This window comes from Notolepis coatsorum, assembly GCF_963971535.1.
Source record: "Notolepis coatsorum genome assembly, chromosome: 2".
Lineage (NCBI taxonomy): Eukaryota > Metazoa > Chordata > Actinopteri > Aulopiformes > Paralepididae > Notolepis > Notolepis coatsorum.
In genome coordinates this window covers 137,423,933-137,448,934 of record NC_140166.1, presented here as the reverse complement: position 1 = coordinate 137,448,934, position 25,002 = coordinate 137,423,933, and the positions used below count along the sequence as shown (strand labels likewise).

The 25,002-nt window shown below is 43.4% G+C and overlaps 1 protein-coding gene across 1 annotated transcript; it reads left to right on the top strand.

Moving 5' to 3' along the window:
• The first annotated feature begins 944 nt into the window (after window positions 1-944).
• LOC311224080 (uncharacterized protein) lies at window positions 945-24,784 on the top strand. Its single transcript, XM_084308896.1, has 3 exons — window positions 945-991; window positions 13,293-13,354; window positions 13,754-24,784. The coding sequence occupies exon 3, from the start codon at window positions 13,797-13,799 to the stop codon at window positions 23,397-23,399; it is 9,603 nt and encodes a 3,200-aa protein (XP_084165022.1). The 5' UTR covers window positions 945-991; window positions 13,293-13,354; window positions 13,754-13,796; the 3' UTR covers window positions 23,400-24,784.
• Window positions 24,785-25,002: the final 218 nt, after the last annotated feature.

Below are 25,002 nucleotides of genomic sequence, written 5' to 3'. Positions count from 1 at the left end.
GCTTGGTTCTCTTGTAGACTGTAGCTCCACAGTGAAGAAAGCTAGTCGGCCTCAGGCTCTCCAAGGCGCCGACTCGACTTGACTCCTCGCGGGGTAAATCCAACACGTGCAGGCGTCGGCGATTATCCGCTCCATAAATCACAGGACCAAAGCAAATATATTCCAGCCGCAAAGGGCTATGTAGTCGTCGGGTAGATTAATCCAGTGTACATGTCCATACGGTTCTCGTCTAGGTCTCCTCGGGTGAAAGCGCCATGTGGTCGGCCCAGCCTGGATAAGAACTCTAGCTAATACGAGAAAGCGTTGGAGATGCTGGTCACTGTAGAACTTTAACCGCACGATACACTATACACAAATAGACTATTATTTACCTAATAGAAATATGTCGCACTCGACGGTATAGCGCCAAACTCTGACAATTCAGTTACTAATTCGCACGCGGTCTCAATGCTCTATTCTGGGGCCAAACAGGCCATACTTCACCGCACGTTGTATCGTGGGTGAGGCTTCAACTTATCGGTAACATACTAAAAGGACGAAGGGTAAGGAGGTAAGGGGCTTCTATATTCACCTGCGCCGTATTTATACGCACAGTGAACAAACTAGTTCCAATCTCATTTCTGTCGCGTATCCCTGGGCAAGGCCGGGCATGTCCAGACACATCTTGACGGTGACTTTGAACCTGGCTCCGGAGGCCGGTCCCTGGCGCCGGTGGACCGCTGTCCAATAGGAGAATGAACTATTATGGTCTGGGCTAAAGGGATATTCTGTGTATATGTACAAGGAATATACAGGGGATATCAAATGATATACAAATACTATGCAATATATATCAATAAATAAATATATATATTCGGTTTAATCTGATCCTTTGTAACACAGCTAAATGACAAAATGTAAATGTTAACACAATGTTTTTTCTCTCTTGCAGGCTCCCGTGTTTGAATGAACCATTCAAGATTTGGATTCAAGTGGATGTTTATAACACCAGGTACAAACATTTAAAGCTGCTACAAGGAGAATTTTCAACAAAATATATCGTATAAATTATTGTCAGATTGGTTGTAATACCCTGGTATAATTTCAGGAAACAAATGAGACCATTGCCAAAACAATCGGTAGCCTAATTCTCACGATAAGACCACATTTCCCATAAACCCCGTCTCTTTTGCAAAAGTTATTTCTGTTGATAACGTGAATTTTGTTTGGAAAGACGTCCTTTGCACCGTAATACCTTCAGCAGAACTCAGTCTCGTTAATTGTCTTTCACTGTCCTAGGTCTTGACAAGGTATGGACGTTGAGTTTACAATGATATCGCTGTTGAAATCCTCCTAGTAGTGCAAAGAGTAGAAACTGCATTTAATGACATCGCAAAAGCATTCTATTAGTCAGTGTGTGTGGCGTATGATCAACATGTATATAAATAAACACTGGTTGCACAGACAACAGACTAGGGATGTTACTTATTCCCAAAATGTTGTAAAAATGTTAAGCATATTTCGTTGGGCGCCTACGGTTAAATAATCTGTAGACTGGGGTGTCGTTAACAAAAAAAATGGAATCAGATCATTTCTAATCGGATATAAACCAGTGTGTGTCGGTTCAAACGGGATACAAATCACATTTCTGGACACGCGACTGTTCGGTCTGTGCTGAGATTGTATTTGTAAAGTGTTTTATACTTTTTTTTGCAGAAATAACCGTTGCAACAACAAACGTGTAAGTCATAAACATCGTCCTATAATAACTCCATAGCCACGTTCACGCTGCAACTAAACGCGGTTGTCGCTTCTCATTTGAGCACTTAATTGCTTAATCCTATCAAGTTCATACACCGTTTGCTTATGAAAGGAGAGTGGCTATCACATTCTACAGTCAAAGTAGTTGTGAATTCTGTTAACCCCTTATGCTGAGGGCACCTTTAGCATAAAATGCCTGACTATTGTAATTAGCTATTTATTACATGAACCACTTATAGCACATGCATGAATCTGGTCTCTTTTTGAAAGGAAACATTCTGAACTTTCTTCAACAACAGGAGAAGAATCACCCCGAGTGCTAATGTAATATGGTTAGAGGTTTGAACTAGGGCTGGGCGATATGGCCTCTAAATTATATTGTGATATTTTTTTGGCCATATCACGATATATATCATGATATTTCCTCTAAAGCACTTAAAAATGCTTGATTTAACCCTTTGATGCATACAGTCACGCCAATATTCATTTAAATTCATGAATTCATTTTGGGTAGTGGAAGCGTAAATCTTTCCATGACACCCAATAATTTGGCCTTAGTAACCTGCTCAATCATCACTCCTTGTGATGATTAGCTTCTGGTCTATTTTTAAAGCATGCTTGGAGCCTAGTAACAGACTCTTCGTTTTTGAGATATTAAATCTGAGCTTGTTTTCAGAAACCCAATCAACTCACTTTGGAGGACTTTGCTAAGCTCCTCAGTGTTGTCTGCTGATGCATACATGGTAGTATCATCAGCATACATAGCCAATAGCCATAGATGAATTTTGTAAGACACATGGCAGATCATTTGTGAATATGCTGTATAGGAGAGGTCCTAAACGGCTCCCCTGTGGAATTCCACATTGTAGTTATCTAAAGCTTGGTGTGTGTGTGTCTTATTCCTGTGTCTGTCTGGATGCAGGACCGCTACCCATGTTTGTTCCACAGGGTTGAGCTATATTTTATGTTTACGTTTTTGGAGGGCACATCATTGTCTAATATGTGATCGCTCAGTCCTCTGTTCCTTTGTTCATCTGTGTGTGTGTGTGTGTGTGTGTGTGTGTGTGGAAAGACACACACAGAGGGGAGGGGTTGTGGGACAGCGAGTGGATGGAGAACAGCGCAGGTGATGTGTGTGTGTGTGTGGAAAGACACACACAGAGGGGAGGGGTTGTGGGACAGCGAGTGGATGGAGAACAGCGCAGGTGATGGAGAGATGCAACAGAGAGTAGGCCTGTCACGATAACACATTTTGCTGGGCGATTAATTGTCCCAGAAAATATTGCGATAAGCGATATTATTGCGGTTTTGAGATTTTTTTTTGACAAATGTATTTCCCAAAAGTTTTCAATTAACCTTTTTATTTTTCTTTACTAATATAATTCTTACCTTATCTATCCACTTCGTGCCTAGTGGCACATAAGGCCTTTTACTAATATAATAATAGCATAATAATGCAAGGAAACCGTTTCAAAGTGCAATAAACCTTTATTTAACATTGGAAGACATTTTAAATATCCTAAATAAAAAAAAAAATGCTCAGTTTGATTGTTTATTATAAAACAAACTGAAACTGGAAACAAGCCCTCTGTCTGGCTTTTTGTGTCATCCTTTTAACATGTACATGTATTATTAATGAACCTTGTGGTACCATGTACAAAATGTTAATAAAGTATGAGGAAAAAACTGTGGAAACGCAATGAATAAAAAGGCAGTGAAACAATAATCAAATAAACACCAAAATATATACTATCTCTATTGGAATGGAGACTTCAGCACAGGATAAACTAGGGATGGGCAAAAATAATCCAGATCGATTGATCACATGATGTACTCGAGTTCTCGTGGAGGAAAACGCTGTACAAAATAAACGTCTTTTCCGGTGTTTTAGACTTTTATTTTGAGACCCACCCACCGGTCCGGAGCAGGAGGTATTGTTGTTATTATTATCCTAGCAGAACGTATTGAGCGGACAACTTGTCTCAAGTTTCAAGTTTCTTTAATAGTTGTCATACAGAAGTACAGAATACTTTTATACAAAATGCTTCTTACTGTTACGCTCCAGAGACTGTGCAAGACAAGATAAGTATGAAATAAAATAACATAGTATAGCATGTAAATTAGAAGTAAAAAAAATGAGGTCACAGTGTTGTCTCGTCCGGTTCTGTGTTTTTGAGCTAATGATAAAACAAATGTTGAGATTGTTGGTGAACAACTAACTTTAGGTTAGTTTTAACGTTAGCTACTAACGTTAGATGCAGCTACTACAGGCAATCAACGATGAGGAGGAAGCATCAAAGCCGTATATAATAGAATAGTAGCCCTGTGGTGCATAGGCACGACTCGAAACTACCTGTTATAATAAATTAATTCATGTTTAACTTGTCCCCGTGTCCAGTCCTTTGTCTAGCCCCACCCGTTCATTGTAAACAATGATGCATGTAATTGTATTAACGTTATTCTGTGTTGTAGCTATGCTATACGTTGTATTTCGTTTGTTAGCTATTTAGCTAATGTTGATAGCATCGACGCTAGATATTTAATCTTTATTTAGCAGTCCAGTTTCTCCGGGCAGTAGCGAGTAACTACTTGGGTCTAAAACCAGCTACACTACAAAGAACGCTACTTGGTTAAAAGGAGCAACACTATTGAGAAATGTAGTTAAGCTATGTGGCGTTGCTAGTGCCCCACGGAGCTCCCGTGCTGTACTCTGTAGTAAGGCCAGCGGCCCCTCACACGGGGAGTGACTGACAAGGGGTACTGGTTCCGCCTCATTAAAACAACCCGTGTTACCAAGTAAACAAATCACGTCGTTAGCTCTCAGAATGGTAGCCAGAAGCCTGCAGCATCTAGTGCTACTATCGACGTTAGCATGTAGCCTAGCCATGGCAGACTATTTGATTCCTTAAGGGCTCGAAATTGCCTGGGTTTTGGTCATATGCTCCCGAAATGCTCCCGCTGTTTGGCTACTTCTATGTGCAGTGAAAACTACTCGAATGCTTTATAACCTAGTCATTGATTTAGTTCAGGGTAATCTAATATTAGCCGCGGAGCTAATGCTAGCTAACGTGAGCTAACGCTAGTTAATCAAGCTCACAGAGAGAGATAAACAGCTGACAGCGGTTAGTACAGGTACAAATACAATAACAAAGCGGGTGGGGGCTGTTGTGTAAACCTTGTACTCTTTAGTTCACATATAATAAGAGACAGATTATTTGCTTGCTCCACCAGTGCACCACAACAACACACACCAACTCTCGTCACAACGCTTTACGGTATTTTCACAGCACTGTCTCAACATTACCGTAAAACGTGAACACCGTTGTGATACACTTGCTCCACTAGTGAGGACTGGTCTTGCCCTCTGCTGGCGCGTGTGTGCACTACACTCAAAACTCCGTTTCACTGTAATAGAAACTGAAGCGCATCTGTGATTTTGACGCCGGTATTGATTTTCAATACCGTCGGGATTTCTAAATACCCTGGTATACCGTAATACCGTCATACCGCCCAAGCCTAGTATATATATATATATAATTCCTTTAATAGCCAATAAACGCTAGCATATTTATGTCATGGGGATTTTTGTTTTGTTGACGTCGTTATGGTTATGGCTTTTTTGTAATGTGTGACCTGTGTCCCATTGCTTTATACACATACAACTTCTCCTGTACCATACTCATTCACTCTCCTTCATAACTTTGGTTGTCACTACCCAAATCTGGCAGTGTATAAGGCTTAGCCGTACGTGGCTGATAACTATGGAAACTGCACGATTCAGCATCATTGTCGCATCATCCATACCTTCTACAAGCACAAGAGTTAAATTCTTCCGCTCTGGCTCCTCGGCCTTGCAGCAGTGACATCAATAAAAAAAAGATACAAAATGGCATTAAAAAAATACAGAAAAGCTTGCTGGTCCTGGCCCTGAGACTGGTTATTTCTATGCAGGGCTACCAACCCACCTGTCATGCACCGTCGCGCATGTGTGTCGCTGCATGACGACATTGTCAATGTGTGCAATAAATAAACACTTCTTCAAAAGTCCAGTTTAATCTTTAAACCCCCACCACGCCTCCTATTTCTCATGCTTAATAGGATCGGAGACCTTTTTTTAAATGGGAGACTGACCAAGTCCTTCTCTACCTGTAATGTGTCATGTGAGCTGCATGAGGTGTGGCATTAGCGGGGCCCACTTACCGGTAATTAGGGTTGGGCATCGTTTGGATTTGAACGATTCCGATTCTCCATATCGATTCCTGTTCTAAACGATTCTAGCTTCAGATTCTTTGAGGTGCAGGTCAAAACAGGTCACAGCTTATTTCGCAGGAGAATTTTTAATTTTTTGAAGAACCGGAAGTTAGGAACCGGTTCCTATTAGAACCGGTTTTCGGTGCCCAACCCTACACTTAATGCCCCCACCTTGGGAGACTACAGTCAACTGATGGTTGAATGTGTCCAGGGCACGAAATTAGAGCCCGCCAATGGCGGGCATATTTTAAGTTTGGCGACTAACAATGAGAGGTCTGCCCGCCACCTGGTGTGTAATTCATATCGATACTTTTATTTTGAAAATCCTGTGCGGGTCTCATTTCCGCCCCAAGCGCAGCTCCAGTCATATCGATGGCTCCGGCAGTTAGCAACGTTCGGTTCATATGATACTCTTATTTTGAAAAAACCCCGTGGCAACGAGTCATATCCTGGGGCGGATGTGACTCGTTTCTGCTCTGCTCGCTTCTGCTCGTATCAACACAGAGGCAGTCTGCTCTAGTCTATTGCGGACCTCCGTGAGCTAACGTTACTGTTTAAACAATGACCCAGTCAACTATTCACTTTTAGTTTTAATTAGGGATGCTCGATATTGGCTTTTTTACCGATATTGTCCAACTCTTAATTTCCGATACCGATATCAACCGATACCGATATATGCAGGGTTCCCCCCCCCCCCCCCCCCCCCAAAAACGGAATAATTTCAGGTAATTAACATTACATATCTCTTATTGTGGAATTAACACAACATTATGCATACTTTTGACAATAAATAAAATCAGAATTTGTTCTTACTTGCCTGCCTGGGTAAATAAAGGTTATGGAAATGTAATGGAAACCGATACCGATATTTTCTGATATCACATAATGCATCGGCCGATAATATCGGACATCCCTAGTTTTAATACATGAGGCATTGTCTAACGGTATCTAGCTGGCTAGCTACTGATAGCCGCTGATATCAACAAATGCTCCAGCAATTATAGTCGAGTGCATAATACCTCCGTTGAAGTCCGTTCGCTCGGTAGGCAACGTTAGCTCACGTTAGCTCTATATGTCCCAGTAAACTAAATAGTTCACTGAGGCGTTGTCTTAACGTTATATAGCCGGCTAGCAGTAGCTACAGATAGCTCCTGATATCAATGTCTTATAACATAGATTCGATGTGTATTCTAGCTGAGGGCAAGGCATGCTGAATGTCATTTGACCAATAGGGAATAGCACCGGAGAATCCTGGCTGCATCTGGAGGCTACTAAGTATACACACAGACAGTGGAGCTGTTTGCAGATAGTGAGAAGTCACTTCAGAGAGAGAGGGAGTACAAATTTAACTCTGGCCTCTTTAAGTGTCTATTCTTCAACGTAATAGCTTATCTACTTGAAATGTACTGAAAAAAATGTATATGTGACACAAAAATGTGAATTTTTTTTGGCCGGTAAGAAATATGCTTGGCGGGTAGAATTGTCCCATCTACCCGCCACTGGCCGGTGAGTCAAAAAGTAAATTTCGTGCCCTGACTGTGTCGAAGGCTGCTGACAGGTCCAGGAGAATCAGGACAGAGGAGAGGCCTGTCGCTCTTGCTAAGTGAAGAGCCTCTTGTGAGGGCCGTCTCTGTGGAGTGACCAGCCATGAAGCCTGACTGAGTTGGGTCTAGGACTAGGAGGTTATTCTGTAATAATCAGTGAGTTGGTTGGATACGGCACGTTTAAGTGATTTAGAGAGAAGAGAGATTGTTATCTATGATGGTGGGGTTCAGGGTTGTTTCTTTTATGAGCAGTGTGAGCTTGTCTTGGAGAGGTAGGAACCATCCCAGAGATGAGTGAGGAGTTGATGGTTGCCGTTAGAAATGGGAGGATGTCTGGTGCTGTAGATCTAGCTGCAGGCGTCGTTGAGTTATCCGCCGTTATCCAGGTCTCAATAAGAGCCTGACGCTGTAGGTTCCGACTGTGGGCATAGGCCGTTATGAAGTCTGCTTTTCTGATGGCTGATTGGCATTTCCATAAGCCTCCACATACGGGTAGGGATGGGTAGGACGCACAGTAATTAATAGGATAAATAATGGTGTTCTTACTCTGTTGGATGATGTCTTAGGTTGTTTCCTTCCTCCTGAGAAGGAAGGAAAACTCCATTGTCTTCGTTCAACGGAGTTACAGTGTTACAATAGCAGATATGACAGTTATTTGCTTCATTATGTTTTACAATAGCAGATATGACCGTTACATTTGCGTCATTATGTGTAACAATAGCAGATATGACTGTTATATTTGCTTTATTATGTGTTACAATAGCAGATATGACAGTTATATTTGCTTCATTATGTGGAGCATAGGGAGGGAGAGAGAGAGACTTGCACAAGCAATTTTATAATTTGTTTGCTTAGATTGGCTGTTTAGCTTGTGTGTGAGTGTCGACGAACACAGCTGACTAACTCCATTGGAAATGTGGTTCAACAAGCTCTTTGCTAATTCAGAAGGCATCAGTTATACTCCTTTTATTAGGTCTAATGCATTGGTCTTTAGTCTGCTTGTTGTCAATTCCAATTTAATTTCAATATTATCTTGATTGAGTATCAAATATGATCATAGATGATGTCTATATTATGTTTATTTTATTTTATTTTTTAAAAAGAAGAAATTAATAAATTAGACTGTCAATTGATTGTGTTTGGCTGGTAAAGAAAACCTGTCTGGCCGGAACATTTTCAGCTACCTGGGCATTAAGCCAAAAAGTACATTAAAGGGGCACTTCTCCAAAAAAAGAAAAGAATTTGTGCACACTTTTGTACACATTCATTTAGTTTGACAGTTATTGAGAGTAAATGGGTTTGAATGTGGCCGCCAGTGATGTCATCCGGGACATTGAATCCTTGTGTTGTGTTAATTACATTTCAGTGAAATGATGTTGAATGAAACATTAGCAATACCTTGTCTTATAGCGACTGCTGCCTTATATAATTTCATTGAGCTGTAATTAACACATTATCTGGTGTTCATATTCAAACTCATTTACTTTCAATAACTGTCGAACTAAATGAACGTGTACAAAACAGTTTTGGGATGTGTGTGAGATTATGTGCAAAATTAATTGCACAATTACAAATTAATAATTATTTTCTTTTTGGTGAAGTGGCCCTTTGAATGTGCAGGGTTCAAAATACTTTTTGGCCTACCTGCCAAGGTGGCTGATGGATGAAAGCAATTACTGTAAATATATGACTTTAGCCTTTTCTATGAGTAATATACACGCACATATTGAAGTGAAGTTTGTTTATTTTTGTCGTGTGTAGGTTAACAGTTTGAGTGCCAGCCATTTAACATTGAATGCCAGCATTCCGTTGAATGCCAGCACCCACTTCAATGATAGCGTTGTGAACGCATAATCTCTCCTAAATTATGGTTATGTGTCTAATCTGCCTGATGTTTATCAATGACTTGTTTGCAGTCAACATTGTCGAAACGGATTGTTTTTTTATCGGTTCATTTTCGTTTTATAGCATTTTCAAAAGCCCTCGTTTTCAAGGAAAATAAATAGATTCTGTGATAAACGGCATTTACTGGAATATTCTAGCACAGTGGTTCTCAAACTGTGGTACGCGTACCACTAGTGGTACTGCTGGTGGTACTTAAAAAAAGAAGAAAAAAAACTATTTAAATTTTGTAAAATTTGTTTGTGCAGTCAGGCCACTGAACTTAGAAGCAGGTCAGGCCGCGTGTATGCTTTTACCAACCCAGTTGTGTTTCCGGGTTTCCGTTTTGCGCTCTGATTGGCCACTGACCTATGCTATTACGCCCCCCTTTACACTCTCGCCTGAGACGTGCTGTGAAGCACCAGCGGGGCGAGGCGGTGGTTTCTCGCCGGCTCCGTGCGCCTTGCTGCCGCCGGCTTGTCTCACATGACTCAGTCCAGCTCCAGCAGCAGCAGCGGCCGTAACATTATGAAAGGATAATGGTGATAGGGTAGGGCTGGGCGATATGACCAAAAACGTTATCGCGATAAAATTATAAAATTATTTTCATATAACTCGATATCGATAATTATCGTCGATATAATGTCTGTCAAGTTTAATTAACTTATTATGCCCGGCGCCGATACGCGGGCTGACTTGTTTTGCTGCTGTGAATGTCTCGAGAGTCGAATTGATGTCGTCATCAGTCCGCGCACGTTAGCAGAGCGGAGTATCTCAAGCGGAGTATCTCATGACTCAAAAATGACCCTAAAATACTCTGTTCCGCCCAATTCATTGCAACGACGTCCACCGTATACCCCACACTACTATAACAGTTACCCTCAGAATTCAAAACACACACCAACTCGGCAGGTAACCTGTGAAATAGCGGCGTGCAAGCTAATTAGCCATAGCCAGCCTTGTTTACAGAGTCCTACCTCCTTCCGGGTCTCCTTCCTCTATCGGCCATCTCCTTCACCGATTGGTTGTTAGTGCGTGTGCTCATATCCAAGCTTGGAAAATCGATATATCGAAACTTTGCGACCACGTTTCATGTTTATTTCGAGGAAATAATTTATCGCGATAGTTATCGTTATCGTTTTATCGCCCAGCCCTATGATAGGGTCATAAAGACTAAATGAAAAACGATTCTGTCACGGCAAATGTCTTAGTTGCTTAAACAAGGCGCACGTAGCGGAGTTCTGCTCTTTGGGGTTGGTGCACACTGGCTTTTGGACCAACATTGCACGTACTTATATAGCCTATGACGGGGTCCTCAAACATCTGCCAGTCAGTCTCAAAGCAGTCCTGTAGGACCCCCTCAGCCTCATTGTTTCATTTCGTTAGCCTCGTACAATAATTATTTTTCAAGATTTTTGGATGAGAAGGAAAAATAAATATTTCCTGCAAATGTGTACGTTTTTAATTTATATTTTGAAAATAAGTTCCACAAGGTGTATCAACAAGTTTGCAAAAACACAACAACCATTGCGTAACGAAATAACGTTTAAACTAAATATGTCGTGACTTAGGCATTTTTTCCTCGTACATACATACATGTCATGCACTAAGGGAGAGGTTACACCTAGGGTGTTTTCGTTTCGTTTTCAGGATGAGTTTCGCTTTTCCAGGTCGCAACGTAGCGGCAGCCGAGTTAGACATTCGTTTTGCAACCTGAGCGCAGTGATGTAGTACACTGCCAAAGCAGTAGGTGGCGAACATGAAGGCAATTTTCAACCAATCAGAACTTGAATGTGCCAATACACTTCCTGCAAAGAAATGTCAACAAGCCGCCATCTTTAAATGCCTATTTAGACAATGCAGCACTTATTTTTCAGCAAAGTGTAATAAAAGTGCAATAAACAAAACGGATACATTCACTGTGTTCTGCCTCTCATTTGTTGATAAAACAAAACTAACATCAACACAAGTGACTACCAAGAGCGGATAGTTTAGTCTAAAAAAAAAAGATCGCCGTTGTTAGCTACATGCTAACGTGAATGGAATATGCCAGTATAACAGTATAGCATTGTGGCTAGCAGGTGGGCGGCTACGTGGCGTAGTGGGCAAGGCGCTCGCCACGAATGACGGAGACGCTGGGCTTGCCTGTTCGAGCCCAGCGCTCCACATTGCTTTCAGTTTAGCTGGTCGTTCATACTAATACACATTGGCCGTATTAGGGGGTGGGAAACTGATGGGTGGGGATCGGGCGTTGTGGACAGCGACTCCTACAGGTCGGTTGGTGCGCCTGCGCAGTAGAATCAGGAAGTGTCGGGGGCAGCGTGAGCCTCCCACGCGTTACTCCTCGCCACAGAGATCGAGCTGCGCAGGTGAAAAGATGCGACTGCTGTTACCTCAAGTACCGGAGGGGACTTGTGCTATGTATGACTTAGTCCACATTGCAGCCGGCTTGTGGGAGGCAAGAAACAGCGTTCGTGACGGGGGAGGGTTGAATTGGATGATACGAAATTGGGATGGGAGAAAATATAGAAAATGGGAGAAAAAGTGGATTTAAAAAAAAGCATTGTGGCTAGCAGCTAACATTAGCTCACGTTAGCCAGCCAGCACCAAACTGATGATATCGGGAGCTATCGGTAGCTAGATAACATTAGAGACAACGCCTCGTGTATTAAACAAAAGTGAATAGATTACTGTGCCATTTTGTTTAATGCTTGTTAAGATTGAAAGAGGAGCTTGAGCTAACAGGGTCTGATAGCTAACGTTACCTCACGTTAGCCAGCTGCTCATGCAATCGTTAATGCTAGCAGAATGAATGGATGTAAACTTTATTTAACATATTGCAGAATGGGTACAATACAATACGGCTCAATACAAACAATTGTTAAGGGAATGCAGACTGTTGTAGCTTGGACTGGGGTCCTTATAACAATAACTTGGCAACACATGGTAGCTGCAGCTATTTGGGACAGCTCTGTTGTCACCGGACGTTGGTGAGGGCACGCAGATGCCGGTATCTACTGCGCGTTGAGCAACAACGGCTCCATGCAGATTACACGACTCGTTGTGGGCGAGTTTTGGCGTTTTTCCAAAGCGGAAACACAATTTCAGCGTTGTCAGTAGGGCAACGCGTTTTCCTGCCAAAACGGCATTTCTATTTAACGGGGACAGCAAACTTATTCATTCGGCAACAAAACGAAAACAAAAACACCTAGTCTAACCATGGCCTAAGGCAGCCAGTTATACTTGCCTATGTCATGCAATCGCCATCTGTGTATGTAACATTAAAATGCACAAGTCACACGAGTGAGTTTAATAGGCAGATGGGGATTTTTTTACGTAACAAGCATTCTGATTGGCTGAGGCCATAGGCACAGTTACAGTTAGGCAGAAATCTCAATTTGGCTAAAAAATTACTGCAATTATCGTATGAGGCTAACTATTTGTAAATTATGCTGGAAACCATTTTTCCTGTTTTTTAAGTTTCTGCCTATATGCAGGCAGCATCGATCCTTGCTAAACAAAAATTGTGAGTGTCGGCTGAGATACCAGCCCCAAAAATCCACTATCGGTCGGGCTCTAGTCGGAGTATACTATGAGTTTCCCATTTTCGAAAAATCGGTTACGATAAGATATGACCATGATTTTGAAATGGTTACCCATCCCCAAATTCAAATGCTGCAAATCTAGCGTATGAAAAGTATTTGAGCATTTATTCAGAGGAGTGCCAGCAAAAAATTATAATGTTTTGAAGATGGAATAATTCTAGCTGCTAATCAATTTTGAATCTAAACTGACTTAATGTCTTTGTTACTTGGCTTGCCTCAAGTGTATAAAGGCTAGGCCTAAATCCGTCTCCATACCTATTTCTTTTCCTAGGTGACGTCTAGATGTAAAGCACTGCAGCTTGGATCTTGTCAACATATGAGACATGGAAGGTGGTGAGTATTTGTTTCCCAATGTGAAATTACAAATTGGATTGTCTTATTGAATGAATGAATCCGAACATAATAATAAAAAAGACAAAAAGACAAACAACGAAAAATATACATATCACTGTTCGAAGAGGAGTAGGAATAAGCCTAAGCTTATCATGCCCTACCCCTATTTGCTACTTCCAAGTGGGAAAATTAATTTATACATAAATTATATAATGGAGAATATCCACATTACCAATAATTCCTTCATTCTTAACATTGAAAACAACATAAAATAAATAAATAGTATCAGTATCCACAATATAGTGAAAAAAAGCTTTCATTGCAAGCATTGCATTCATTTTCTTGTTTTTCATTGTAGCTTGATGTATTTCTATAATTGTGTATGTTTTGCTTTTTCAGGATTTGAAGGAGGATAAGCCACAGGGCCCAGCGGTGGAAGAACATGGCTCACGAGTGGGATTCCTACTTCCCCAACCTCCAGCCTCCATCATCGGATTCAACGACTTTGACTTCAAATCCTGGGGAGAACTTTTCCCAGCAAGCGGAGGGCCTCACTGAACACCATGACTTCCCCCATATGGTGGATTCTCAAGAAACCCCCTCCGCAAACTTGAACGTCAATGCAAACTTTTACACAAACTCCAGTACTAGTCGTTCAGACTGTGTTTATCAAAGATACTATGGTGACACGCAATGGCAAACTGGTGGACAGCAAACCGGTAACGATGGCCCTCCACCGAGGTGGAGGGGTAGTAATCTCTCTGGATTGTCCACATCAGGCCATTGCCCCTCCTCTGTAGCTTATGGATATGACCAAGACTGTGGAATGTTGAATTCACCCTACGCCGAGGGCTACTCTGATGTCAGTAACTGCTCGGAAGCGGACGCTAATGCAGCACGATCGTCTTGCAAACTGATGAACAGAAATTCGGATGAAATGACTACATGTCACAATAGTCATGGTACTGAGAAACCTGGTACTTGGCAATGGCCTTTTACCTCTACAGGCAATGCGTCATCTCCCGCGAGAAGTCACAGTAGTACACAGGAGACTCCTTTAGTTGTTCAAAGTTCGTCTTTCTCTGAGAGTTGCACACAAGAAAATGTGGTTGATCGTACAGGGGAAAGGAGACAAAATGATCAGCTCTCTGGCGTTTCTGAAAGTGTGACGACTTCAGACGGTGAAAGCGAAGAGGATACGAATGAACATGATGATTCTCGAGTGCAGCAACAAGAGGAGCAAGATGTGGAGGGGGTGAAACTGGACACTTCTTTAGGTGACTGTGGAAACTTAACTAAGGCTGAGAAAGAAGGGAAGCTAAATGGTGAAGAGGAAGCGCAGACGTACCTTAAAGATCTTGACCAAGAGGCGACTGTAGTTGCTCCAATAAGCATGTCTACCCTTGAGAGTGAAGAGAAAGTTCTTCTCGATGGCAAAGTGCAAGGAAATGAAGAAGTGTCTGATATGCACAAAGACCCACGCCCACATTTAATCTCCACTGACGATCAAGATAATGTATCGATGGTGAGGAAGATTGATCGAGATGATGAATTGCAGTCATCTACCCCTGAACCTTCAGATTCACAGAGTAATAAGGAGACCCAAGTCCAGCAACAAGAGAGGCGACGAGGTAAGGAGGGAGAAGAACAAGAGCTCGTACAAGAGAAACGACTACACACGTCTTTAGTTGGCCATGGACACTCAACCGAGGATGACAACAAACGGAACTCAAATGGCGACGAGACGTACCCTAAAGGAGATCTAGACCAAGAGACCACTGTAGTTGCTCCAAACAGTGATGGAAAGGATGATCTTGAATGCAAAGTGCAAGGAAATGAAGAGGATGTGTCTTATATGCACAAAGACCCAGGCCCACATTTAATCTCCACTGACGATCAAGATAATGTATCGACCGTGAGGAAGGTTGCTCGAGACGATGAATTGCAGTCATCTACCCCTGAACCTTCAGATTCGCAGAGTAATAAGGAGACCCAAGTCCAGCAACAAGAGAGGCGAGGTGTGGAGGGAGAAGAACGAGCGCTCGTACAAGAGAAACTACTAGACGCGTCTTTAGGTGGCCATGGACACTCAACTGAGGACGACAACAAAGAGAACTCAAATGGTGACGAGACGTACCCTAAAGAAGATTTAGACCAAGAGACCACTGTAGTTGCTCCAAACAGTGATGGAAAGGATGATCTTGAAGGCAAAGTGCAAGGAAATGAAGAGGATGTGTCTGATACGCACAAAGACCCAGGCCCACATTTAATCTCCACTGACGATCAAGATAATGTATCGATGGTGAGGAAGGTTGATCGAGATGATGAATTGCAGTCATCTACCCCTGAACCTTCAGATTCACAGAATAATGAGACCCAAGTCCAGCAACAAGAGAGGCGACGAGGTATGGAGGGAGAAGAACGAGCGCTCGTACAAGAGAAACTACTAGATGCGTCTTTAGGTGGCCATGGACACTCAACCGAGGATGACAACAAAGAGAACTCAAATGGTGACGAGACGTACCCTAAAGAAGATTTAGACCAAGAGACCACTGTAGTTGCTCCAAACAGTGATGGAAAGGATGATCTTGAAGGCAAAGTGCAAGGAAATGAAGAGGATGTGTCTGATACGCACAAAGACCCAGGCCCACATTTAATCTCCACTGACGATCAAGATAATGTATCGATGGTGAGGAAGGTTGATCGAGATGATGAATTGCAGTCATCTACCCCTGAACCTTCAGATTCACAGAATAATGAGACCCAAGTCCAGCAACAAGAGAGGCGACGAGGTATGGAGGAAAAAGAACGAGCGCTCGTACAAGAGAAACTACTAGATGCGTCTTTAGGTGGCCATGGACACTCAACTGAGGACGACAACAAAGAGAACTCAAATGGCGACGAGACGTACCCTAAAGAAGATTTAGACCAAGAGACCACTGTAGTTGCTCCAAACAGTGATGGAAGGGATGATCTTGAAGGCAAAGTGCAAGGAAATGAAGAGGATGTGTCTGATATGCATAAAGACCCACGCCCACATTTAATCTCCACAGACTATCAAGATAATGAATCGACCGTGAGGAAGGTTGATCGAGACGATGAATTGCAGGCATCTACCCCAGAACCTTCAGATTCACAGAGTAATAAGGAGACCAGAGTCCAGCAACAACAGAGGCGAAGTGTGGAGGGAGAAGAACGAGCGCTTGTACAAGAGAAACAACTAGACGCCTCTTTAGGTGGCCATGGACACTCGACCAAGGACGACAACAAAGATAACTCGAATGGTGAGGAGATGTACCGTAAAGGAGATCTGGACCAAGAGACTACTGTAGTTGCTCCAAACGGTGATGGAAAAGATGATCTTAATGGCAAAGTGCAAGGAAATTATCAAGAGGAGGTAATTGATGGGCATGTAGACCCAGGCCCCAGTCCAATCTCCACAGACGGTCGAGTTGAGAAATCGACCGTGAAGAAGGTCGACCAGGATGAAAGATTGCCGTCATCTACTTCTGAACCTTCACATTTGCAGAGCAATAAGGAGTCTATTATTCAAAACGACACTGTTATGCCGAGGGAGTGTGCACATGCTTTGGATGCAGCTGGTGAAGATGACTCTGGCGTTGACCGATCGGAAAACAGTCAAAATGTTGGATCCTGTTTGCAAGTCCCTTCGTCTTGTCCAAGTAGATCACAGGATACCATTCACAGTGGTCCTGTAAAGGACGGTGAGAGTGATCCTGTTGGTGAAAATGATGAACAAAGCAGCTTTGATCTTTCGGAGTCATGTTTGAAGAAGGAGCAGTCACTACAACAAATGGACACAGAGCCACCAGGTTTTAATGGGGAATTTCTGGAAAATGCGAGGGAATCACCTCGAGAGGAAAACGTAGCACCTGAACAAGAACCAACATTATTCGGCAAGCCGCTTTCAAGTGAGGAGTCTGACTGCGAGGCTGATGAAACGAGGTCTGAATCTAATTCGACCAAAGGAGATCATACTGGCATAAATGACGAGGAGACCACAGAGCATTTAGAGGCACAAACGGTTCAGTTCAAATCTTCCGTGCAAATGCAGAAATGCCTGCAACCGATCATTATCCTGAAGACGTCGGAACCAGCAAATGAGGCATATCAGTGTGCAGAGTGCCAACAGACTGCCCAGAATGTAGACCATCTAATTGAACACCACCATCATTGCCACTCGCAACACAAATTCAAATGTTGTCAAACCTGTAATATCTATTTGACGAGTGACAGACGAGCTGAAAAACACAGAAGAAGGTGTGGCGTAACCGAAGAGGTGCCTGAGCTTCCTGTGGGTAATACCCTGAAGAGAAAATATAAATGTACTCCGTACAAGTGCAAAATCTGCTCTCTATCATATCACAGGTTTATTCACTACGTCAAGCATATGCGAACTCACACAGGCACAACACCGTACAGGTGCATCAAATGCGATACATACTTTGCACAGGGTAGCAGCCTCAGAAAACACGAGCGTATGCCTCGGAGATGCCGCGCAGCTTTGATTAAGAACTCCAAATCCAACGCCATCGCCAGAGTGAAAACGATAAAGAGGGCGCCCGACGGCTCGACTGGCGATATACGCGAATGTTTTGTGAAGCTTGTGGATGTCTCCAAGAGTATTGTGTGCCACACTTGTAGCAAGTGCTTCAGAACAGTAGACAAGCTATACAAACACAAGTATAACGTGCACAGGCAGAGAAAGGGCGGCGCGAGTGCATTCCCTCAAAGTGCGGACCGTCCCAAAGATACACATGTTCACAAAGCAACCAAGGCTGCAGGAAAATATAAATGTCCTCTCTGTCCAAGTGTTTTCAAGTTCTTCTACAACAGGAATCGACATTTGCGTGACTGTGTTAAAGAAATTACATATGGTAACAGGGGGATGGTCACCAACAAATTCCCATGTCCCTTATGCCATACCGCCTACACGTTAGCGTCCAACAGAAGTAGACACATAAATAACTCATGCCTGAGGGAATATATCCGCCAGCTTTCAAAGACGGAGGGGATTTCAAAGAAAAACAATGAAGAGACTAAACTCATGCCTGCAGCTGCAGCCGCAGCGGTTAAACTGGACCGGATTGTGCCACACTATAAATGCAATCTTTGTCCTGCTATTTTCTTGCATCCTTCTGGGAAATACAGACATGAGAAGAAACACAGGTTGTTTAAAACCACTGGCAAATTGTTCAAGTACAGGCATTCAAATGTTGGTTCCATCTCTATGTCCAAGAGGGAGAGAGACTCCAAGAGGGAGAGAGAGTCCAAGAGGGGGAGAGAGTCCAAGATGGAGACTGAGTCCAAAGATGCCTTGCCTTCTAATGCAGACCGTAGCAGCTCTTCCTTCACCTGTAGATTTTGTGGAAAAACTAATTTCGTCACATCACACTCGCTGAAGAAACACGAAAACAACCACAAAGGCGAAAGACCTTACCGCTGTTTAGAATGCCGAAAGGGTTTCAAGAAAGAGTGTTATCTGATCGCTCACCGATTAGTTCACCAGCGTAGGATACAATGCACCGTTTGCAGGAAGATTCTTTCAACCGTCGGGGAATTAATTCAACACAGACAATCTCATATTAAAAAGGGGATGCTTCAGTGCCCAGACTGTCCAATGAAGTTCCAGTTCCCTGTGTATTTAATTAGACATTTGTCCGCCCACCACAAGCGCGACGATGGGAAGGCACCCGAGTTGCAGGAGCCCACACCGCAAAATCTGCAGCAGCCTCTTCCCTGCCAAAGCTGTGGGAAACAATTTCGCAGTAGGAAATACACTATAATTCACCAAGAGAAGTGTCGTACTAAACCTAAGCCTGTTGGAGCTAAGAAAGAGTTTATATGTTCCTACTGTCCGCGGGTATTTTCAAGACCACATCGTTTGAGAAAACACCATGTTGCCCACAAATCAAAGACGGTACTTCCCTGCTCAAAATGTCATCGGTTCTATGGACGCACAAAAATCACGAGTCATAAGAAAAACTGCAATGATACTTCGGAGCCCAACGTTGGTTCATCAAATCATAACCGTGGTCTGTCAAAAAATCACAACCTAAAGGCTTCCAACACCATCGGAGCAGGAGCCAATATCTTTCTGCACAACTGCCCCCACTGTCTACAAAAGTTCAAGTACAGATCATTTCTCTTGAGACATCTCCAGAGACATCACAATCTCTCACATACGAGAGAACAACCCTACACATGTATGCACTGTGGTCAGAAATACGATCACAAGTCCCAGTATTTGCAACACGAAGCCTTCTGCAACGGCAACTACAGAGAAAGGCAGTCGAAGACCAAGGGTGAAGTCGCAACTAAATTGTTGTTCATGTCCAGTTTGTCGGATGAGAAACCGAAACGGCAAGCAGATGACGAAGGTGATTACAAGTGCAAGTTCTGTACAAAGACCTTTACAAAGTCTAGAAATCTGAGACGGCACATTCTAACGCACACCGAAGTCAAGCCTTATCGCTGTAAAGCGTGTGACAGTTGCTTCTCCAGATATGATCATCTCAAAGTGCATGAGACTCGCTGCAAAGGGAAGAGACAGCATATCGAAATCCGCATTCCAAAGATCAGTCTAGACGACATCGGAACGAATTGGAAAGAAAAACTTGACAAACTGAATATAGGGAAGCGGCAAACATTAGATTGCAAGACCTGTTCGAGAAGTTTCTCCAGTCCCACCAATTTGGCCCGGCACTCTGCCATGCTCCATACTGCTCCAAAAAAATCATATAGTTGCACCCGCTGTGACGGGTCATTCAGTCATGAAAAGTCTCTGAAAGCTCACAAGAAGCTGAATAAATGCAAAAGACCATCCATTAAAACAAACGAGCCGTTGCAGGTGGGATCCCGTCCACAGAGAGGAAATAGGACAACACTACCCCGAGTGGCAAATCGAATCCTACAGAGGATCCAGCCTTATTCTAAAGAAAAGCGGTCCCAATATTCCTGTGAATATTGCCCTCGATTTTTCAAAAGCGGCGAGCAATTGAAAGTTCACACCCGCCTGCACACAGGTGAGAAGCCATTCCAGTGTGACGATTGTGGCGAGGGCTTCATCAGAAAAGATTATTTGCTTCGCCACTCAAGCAGATGTGACCAGAGAAAAGGTACAGATTCAGTGCTTTGTGACAGATGCGGAGGGGCTTTTTCCAAAAAGATGCTTAAAAGCCATCAACTGAGTTGCACCCAAACACATTTGCCTACTCGCAGCCAACAGCCCGCCCCGCCGAGCCCGCCTAAGGGCTTCTCTTGCGCTTGCTGCAGTTCCCGCTTCCTGTTGTTCTCGCAGCTCCAGCAACATTTTCTGTACGCACACAAGACCCTTCTGAAGCCGCTGACGTCTGCTCCTCCTCTACAGCAACAACTCACGAGCATCAAGGAAGAGCCTTCAGATGAGGGATACGGCGACAGACAGCTGAGCGGTGACGGGAACCTACTGTTCGATCGAGACAGCGGCTCCGAGGATGAGATCGTCAAGCCCCTCCCGTGTCCGCACTGCGACATGCGTTTTGTGAGTAAAGGAGGTCTAATCGCCCACATACGTGTACATTCGGGACGATACCCGTTCATCTGCAAGATGTGCAAAAAGGGCTTCTGGAATAAGAATCTACACAAAAACCACTCTAGGAAATGTAGATTTAGAGTTGCCAAGAAAGACCAAGGTACTGACCTTGAATCGGTAGTGCCCATCACCTCTGAGATGGATCCGGCACTGAACGACTCTGTTCTGGTGTTCGACCAAAGCTCCAAAACGACCGGCACGGGGGTTCTGCAGACCAACTTCTCCTGCAAGGACGAGTTAAAAGACACACAGCCACAGACTTCCACAGAAAAACAGGAGCAGAGTGGCTCATCGAAGCGAAAGAGAGCTGTGCAGTACCAGTGCTCAGAGTGTGATAAAAGCTTCACAGATGGCTTGATGCTCATTAGTCACTTGGAAGACCACGGACGAGTGGAACAAGAGAAGAAAAAGAGGCATATGTGTCCCAAGTGTGGTAAGATATGTGCCACTCTGTCATATCTTGAGAAACATTTGAAGGCACATGCTGATGAGACAACTGAGCTTGATGTTGATAGTCATGACCCAAACAAATATTTTCTTTGCAAGGTGTGCAAACAAAGATTTAACAGTAGTAATGCTTTATGTAATCATTACAATGAAGAGCATCCCAAAGACGTATACACTTGTCATATCTGTGACCAGAGCTACTCACTTAAAACCTCACTCGCTAGACACTACAGGATGAAACATCGCAACGCAAAGAGGCCCAAGTATGTTCATGGCCCTGTGGAGGAACAGAATAACGCAGACGGCGAAAGTGACACAGACAATGAAGATGAAAACGACGGCAGTGAGGATAACGACTCGGACTCTGCGCCCTACTTCCCCTGCCACGTCTGTGGCAAGACGTTCCACGCATCGGAGAGCCTTGTGGATCACCAACGGTGTCACCTCGGAGAGAAGCCCCACGAGTGTGCGGAATGCGGCAAATGTTTCTTCCACGCGTCCCAGTTGCAGCAGCACCAGCGATCACACAAATCGGAGTTTCAGTGTCAGACATGTAGCAGAGGCTTTGTCTCTTTGTTTGCATTGCGCAAACACAAGCATACTCACGGAAAGAGCCGGCCGTACCGCTGCCCCAAATGCTCCCTCAGCTTTAAAGGACCTTCACACCTGGCGGATCATATGGCCTCCCACCGTGATGACAACTTTCCATGTGACATATGCAATCGTACCTTTTCCTGCAAGAGCAGTCGAGTTGAGCATCGGAAAAGCCACTCAAAAAGCCAGCCTGGTAGAAGTCTCTCAACTTCGATCGCACCACAAACAAAGAAAACAACATCTCCGGCAACCTCTCCTTCTGAATCATCTTCTACAACCCCAAAACAACTGAAGTATCGCTGTGGAGTGTGCCATGATCGTTTCAAAGACCCGGAGGAGCTTTCCGAGCATGGATGCCTGGCTGCTAAAGAGCGACCATTTTCATGTTCAGACTGTAATAAACATTTCCTGCATGGATCTCACCTGAAAAGGCACAGGGACAGCCACCACGCGTCTCAAACCTATATCTATAAGTGTACTCAATGTAAAATGAGTTTTGCCTATCGTCAGCATTACATCAGCCATTTGAAGAGACACGGGGATAGTGATAATTCGGCAAAAGACGAGCAAGGACCGCCGAAGATTTACAAATGCTCCTTTTGCCCTGCGATCTTTGCGAAGGCCTTGAAATTGGTAGATCACTTCTCGGTGCATTCTCACGATACCTACGAATGCAAAATTTGCAAGTTATCGTATACCTCCAAGAGAAAGCTTGAGGAACACGAGCGCTGCCACCAGACCGCAGGCACTCAGTACGAGTGCACGGAGTGCAGCGAGAGCTTCCTGGGCAGCGACGCTTTCCGCCAGCACCGCTGCTCCCGTAGACGACATGGGACGAGCGAAGATTCACATCCGTCGACCGCCAAGGCCCAGGCCTCTTCTAAACTGGCTACGGGGGGGGAGGAGGAGGAGGTTGACGTGACCGGAGAGGACTTCTATAACTGTCCCATTTGCTCAAAGCGATTCTCCTCCAAAAGCGGCCTCCTGGAGCATCAGAATAAACACCATCGCAGCGAACGACCGTTCCAATGCGAGCTTTGCGGAAAAACCTTTGACCTGCAGAAGTATCTCCGGAGACACGTGCTGAGGCACGGCGCGAAAATCGATAGCGATCGGAAAAACCGCAAAAACCCACTAGTCGAAAAGCCTTTCAAGTGTTCCCGGTGCCCCGTTGCGTTGGACACGGCGCAGGAGCTGTCCGTGCACATGAGGGAGCACGCTGAGGAGGAGGTCGGATATCACCGCTGCGACATGTGCTACAAGTCGTTCAGCCACCATTCGTCTCTTCGGCAGCACCAGGAGAGCCACGTCGGCCAAATCGTGTACGAGTGCAATGAGTGTGACAAAGCGTTTGCCTTCCCCCACCTCCTGGAGGAGCATCAGAAGACTCATTCAACTCCCTCCGTGTAGTCGCTCACTTCTACCGTACACTCCATCCCCACCCTCTTAAGTTATTTTTACTAAATGGACTATTAAGAAAAAAATTAATACCTCTCCTGTCTTGATATGTGGTTCATTCAAATTTGTATTACGACCTGAATTACATTGTGGAATAACATTTCAACCTCCGTGTTCTCTCCTAGGAACCCTCGATGATATTGTGTATATTTTTCCCAGTTCTTGTATAAAGTTTTGTATGCAGATTCTAGGTGGAAGCTCCAGTTCTTTTGATGTTGGTTATAAAAACCTTATTAGCTCCGACGCAATAGTATATTATGTTAGAAAATATTCAGTGTTTAATACAAAACAAAGATCAACTCATAAAAAGGGCGAGAGGGGAGATTTTAAATGTCTGTCAGGGAATCAAATTTCTTGATCAAATAGATTGGACAGTGATATGCGTTTATTTTGAAATATTTTTTCGTTTACATTCTAGGGCCCGTCGGTAGTACTTTCAGTGCCAGAAAGTTTTTTTTCAACTCTTTGAACCCATCCAATATGACACAATTTGCAATAGTTTGCTAAATATTTTCTAAAAAAAAATTATTAAAAAAATGGCACTTTTGCTGAGGTTTACGACGTGGCCAGTGAACTATAAGAATCAACCAGGTTAATGCCCAGGTCAGACAAAAGTGCGCTATACTGGATATGATGTCGTCTGGTGTCTCAGCTGCTCCCTCATTGGTTGAGCATAGATATGGCCAGTCGAATTTGCAGGTCAAAGTTGGAACTACGTTTGAACTTTGACCTAGTGACCCGAGGCAGCATTTTGTGTGATTTGACTGGTGGAGAGTCGCAAAAAAGCATTTGTATAGATGTGACCGCGGCAAAAGGCAGTTATGTACACAGTTTATCCTTGACATTTTCTACATTTTCAGTTACACAATATTTAACCATTTGTATCTCTGTGGAGTATTCTGCACTGATTGAATGTGGAATGAATTGTAAACCCTCGTTCATCACATTGCTGTACTGTTGACAATGGACTAAATTCTTCTGGCAACCAGGGCCAACATACGGAGTACATGTGACCTATGTGCCCTATCTGCGCTTAAGTTGTAAATTCTTAAACATTGTATAGGTTTGTAAATAGGCTATTTTAATCGATTTGTATTTTCCATGGCTATTGTATCGCTCTTCATTACTCGATATGGTCAGGAACATTCGACAATGTTCATTTGTGTTGTTTGTCTCAGTTAACATTGTCTGTATTAAACTTTTGAGGATGCATTTTGGTGTAGCTGTTGTTCATAAATAACCTCTGTACAGATATAGAAAAAAAAATATGTTTGGGACTTTTTTTCTATTTATCAAAATGCATACATTTGAGTAAGAAATAAACCAGTCAACTGGAATTCCTTTGGTAGCTTTTAGTGCCTGATTTGTTCAATGAAACATTTCTTAAGTAATCTTTAGTAAGTTATGCTGTCAGTGTGGGTTTGCTAACAAACAATGTGCCACTCAACCTGGTCCTCTGGATGACCATATATTGTGTCTGGATTTGTGAAATGCTTTATATCCTTGTAGGTGTAATCTTGATGTAGTATCTATTATATATCGATGGCCGAAGAAC

Excerpts from the sequence above, each read along its gene's own strand:
- LOC311224080 (XM_084308896.1), top strand. The coding sequence starts at position 13,797 with ATGGCTCACGAGTGGGATTCCTACTTCCCCAACCTCCAGCCTCCATCA.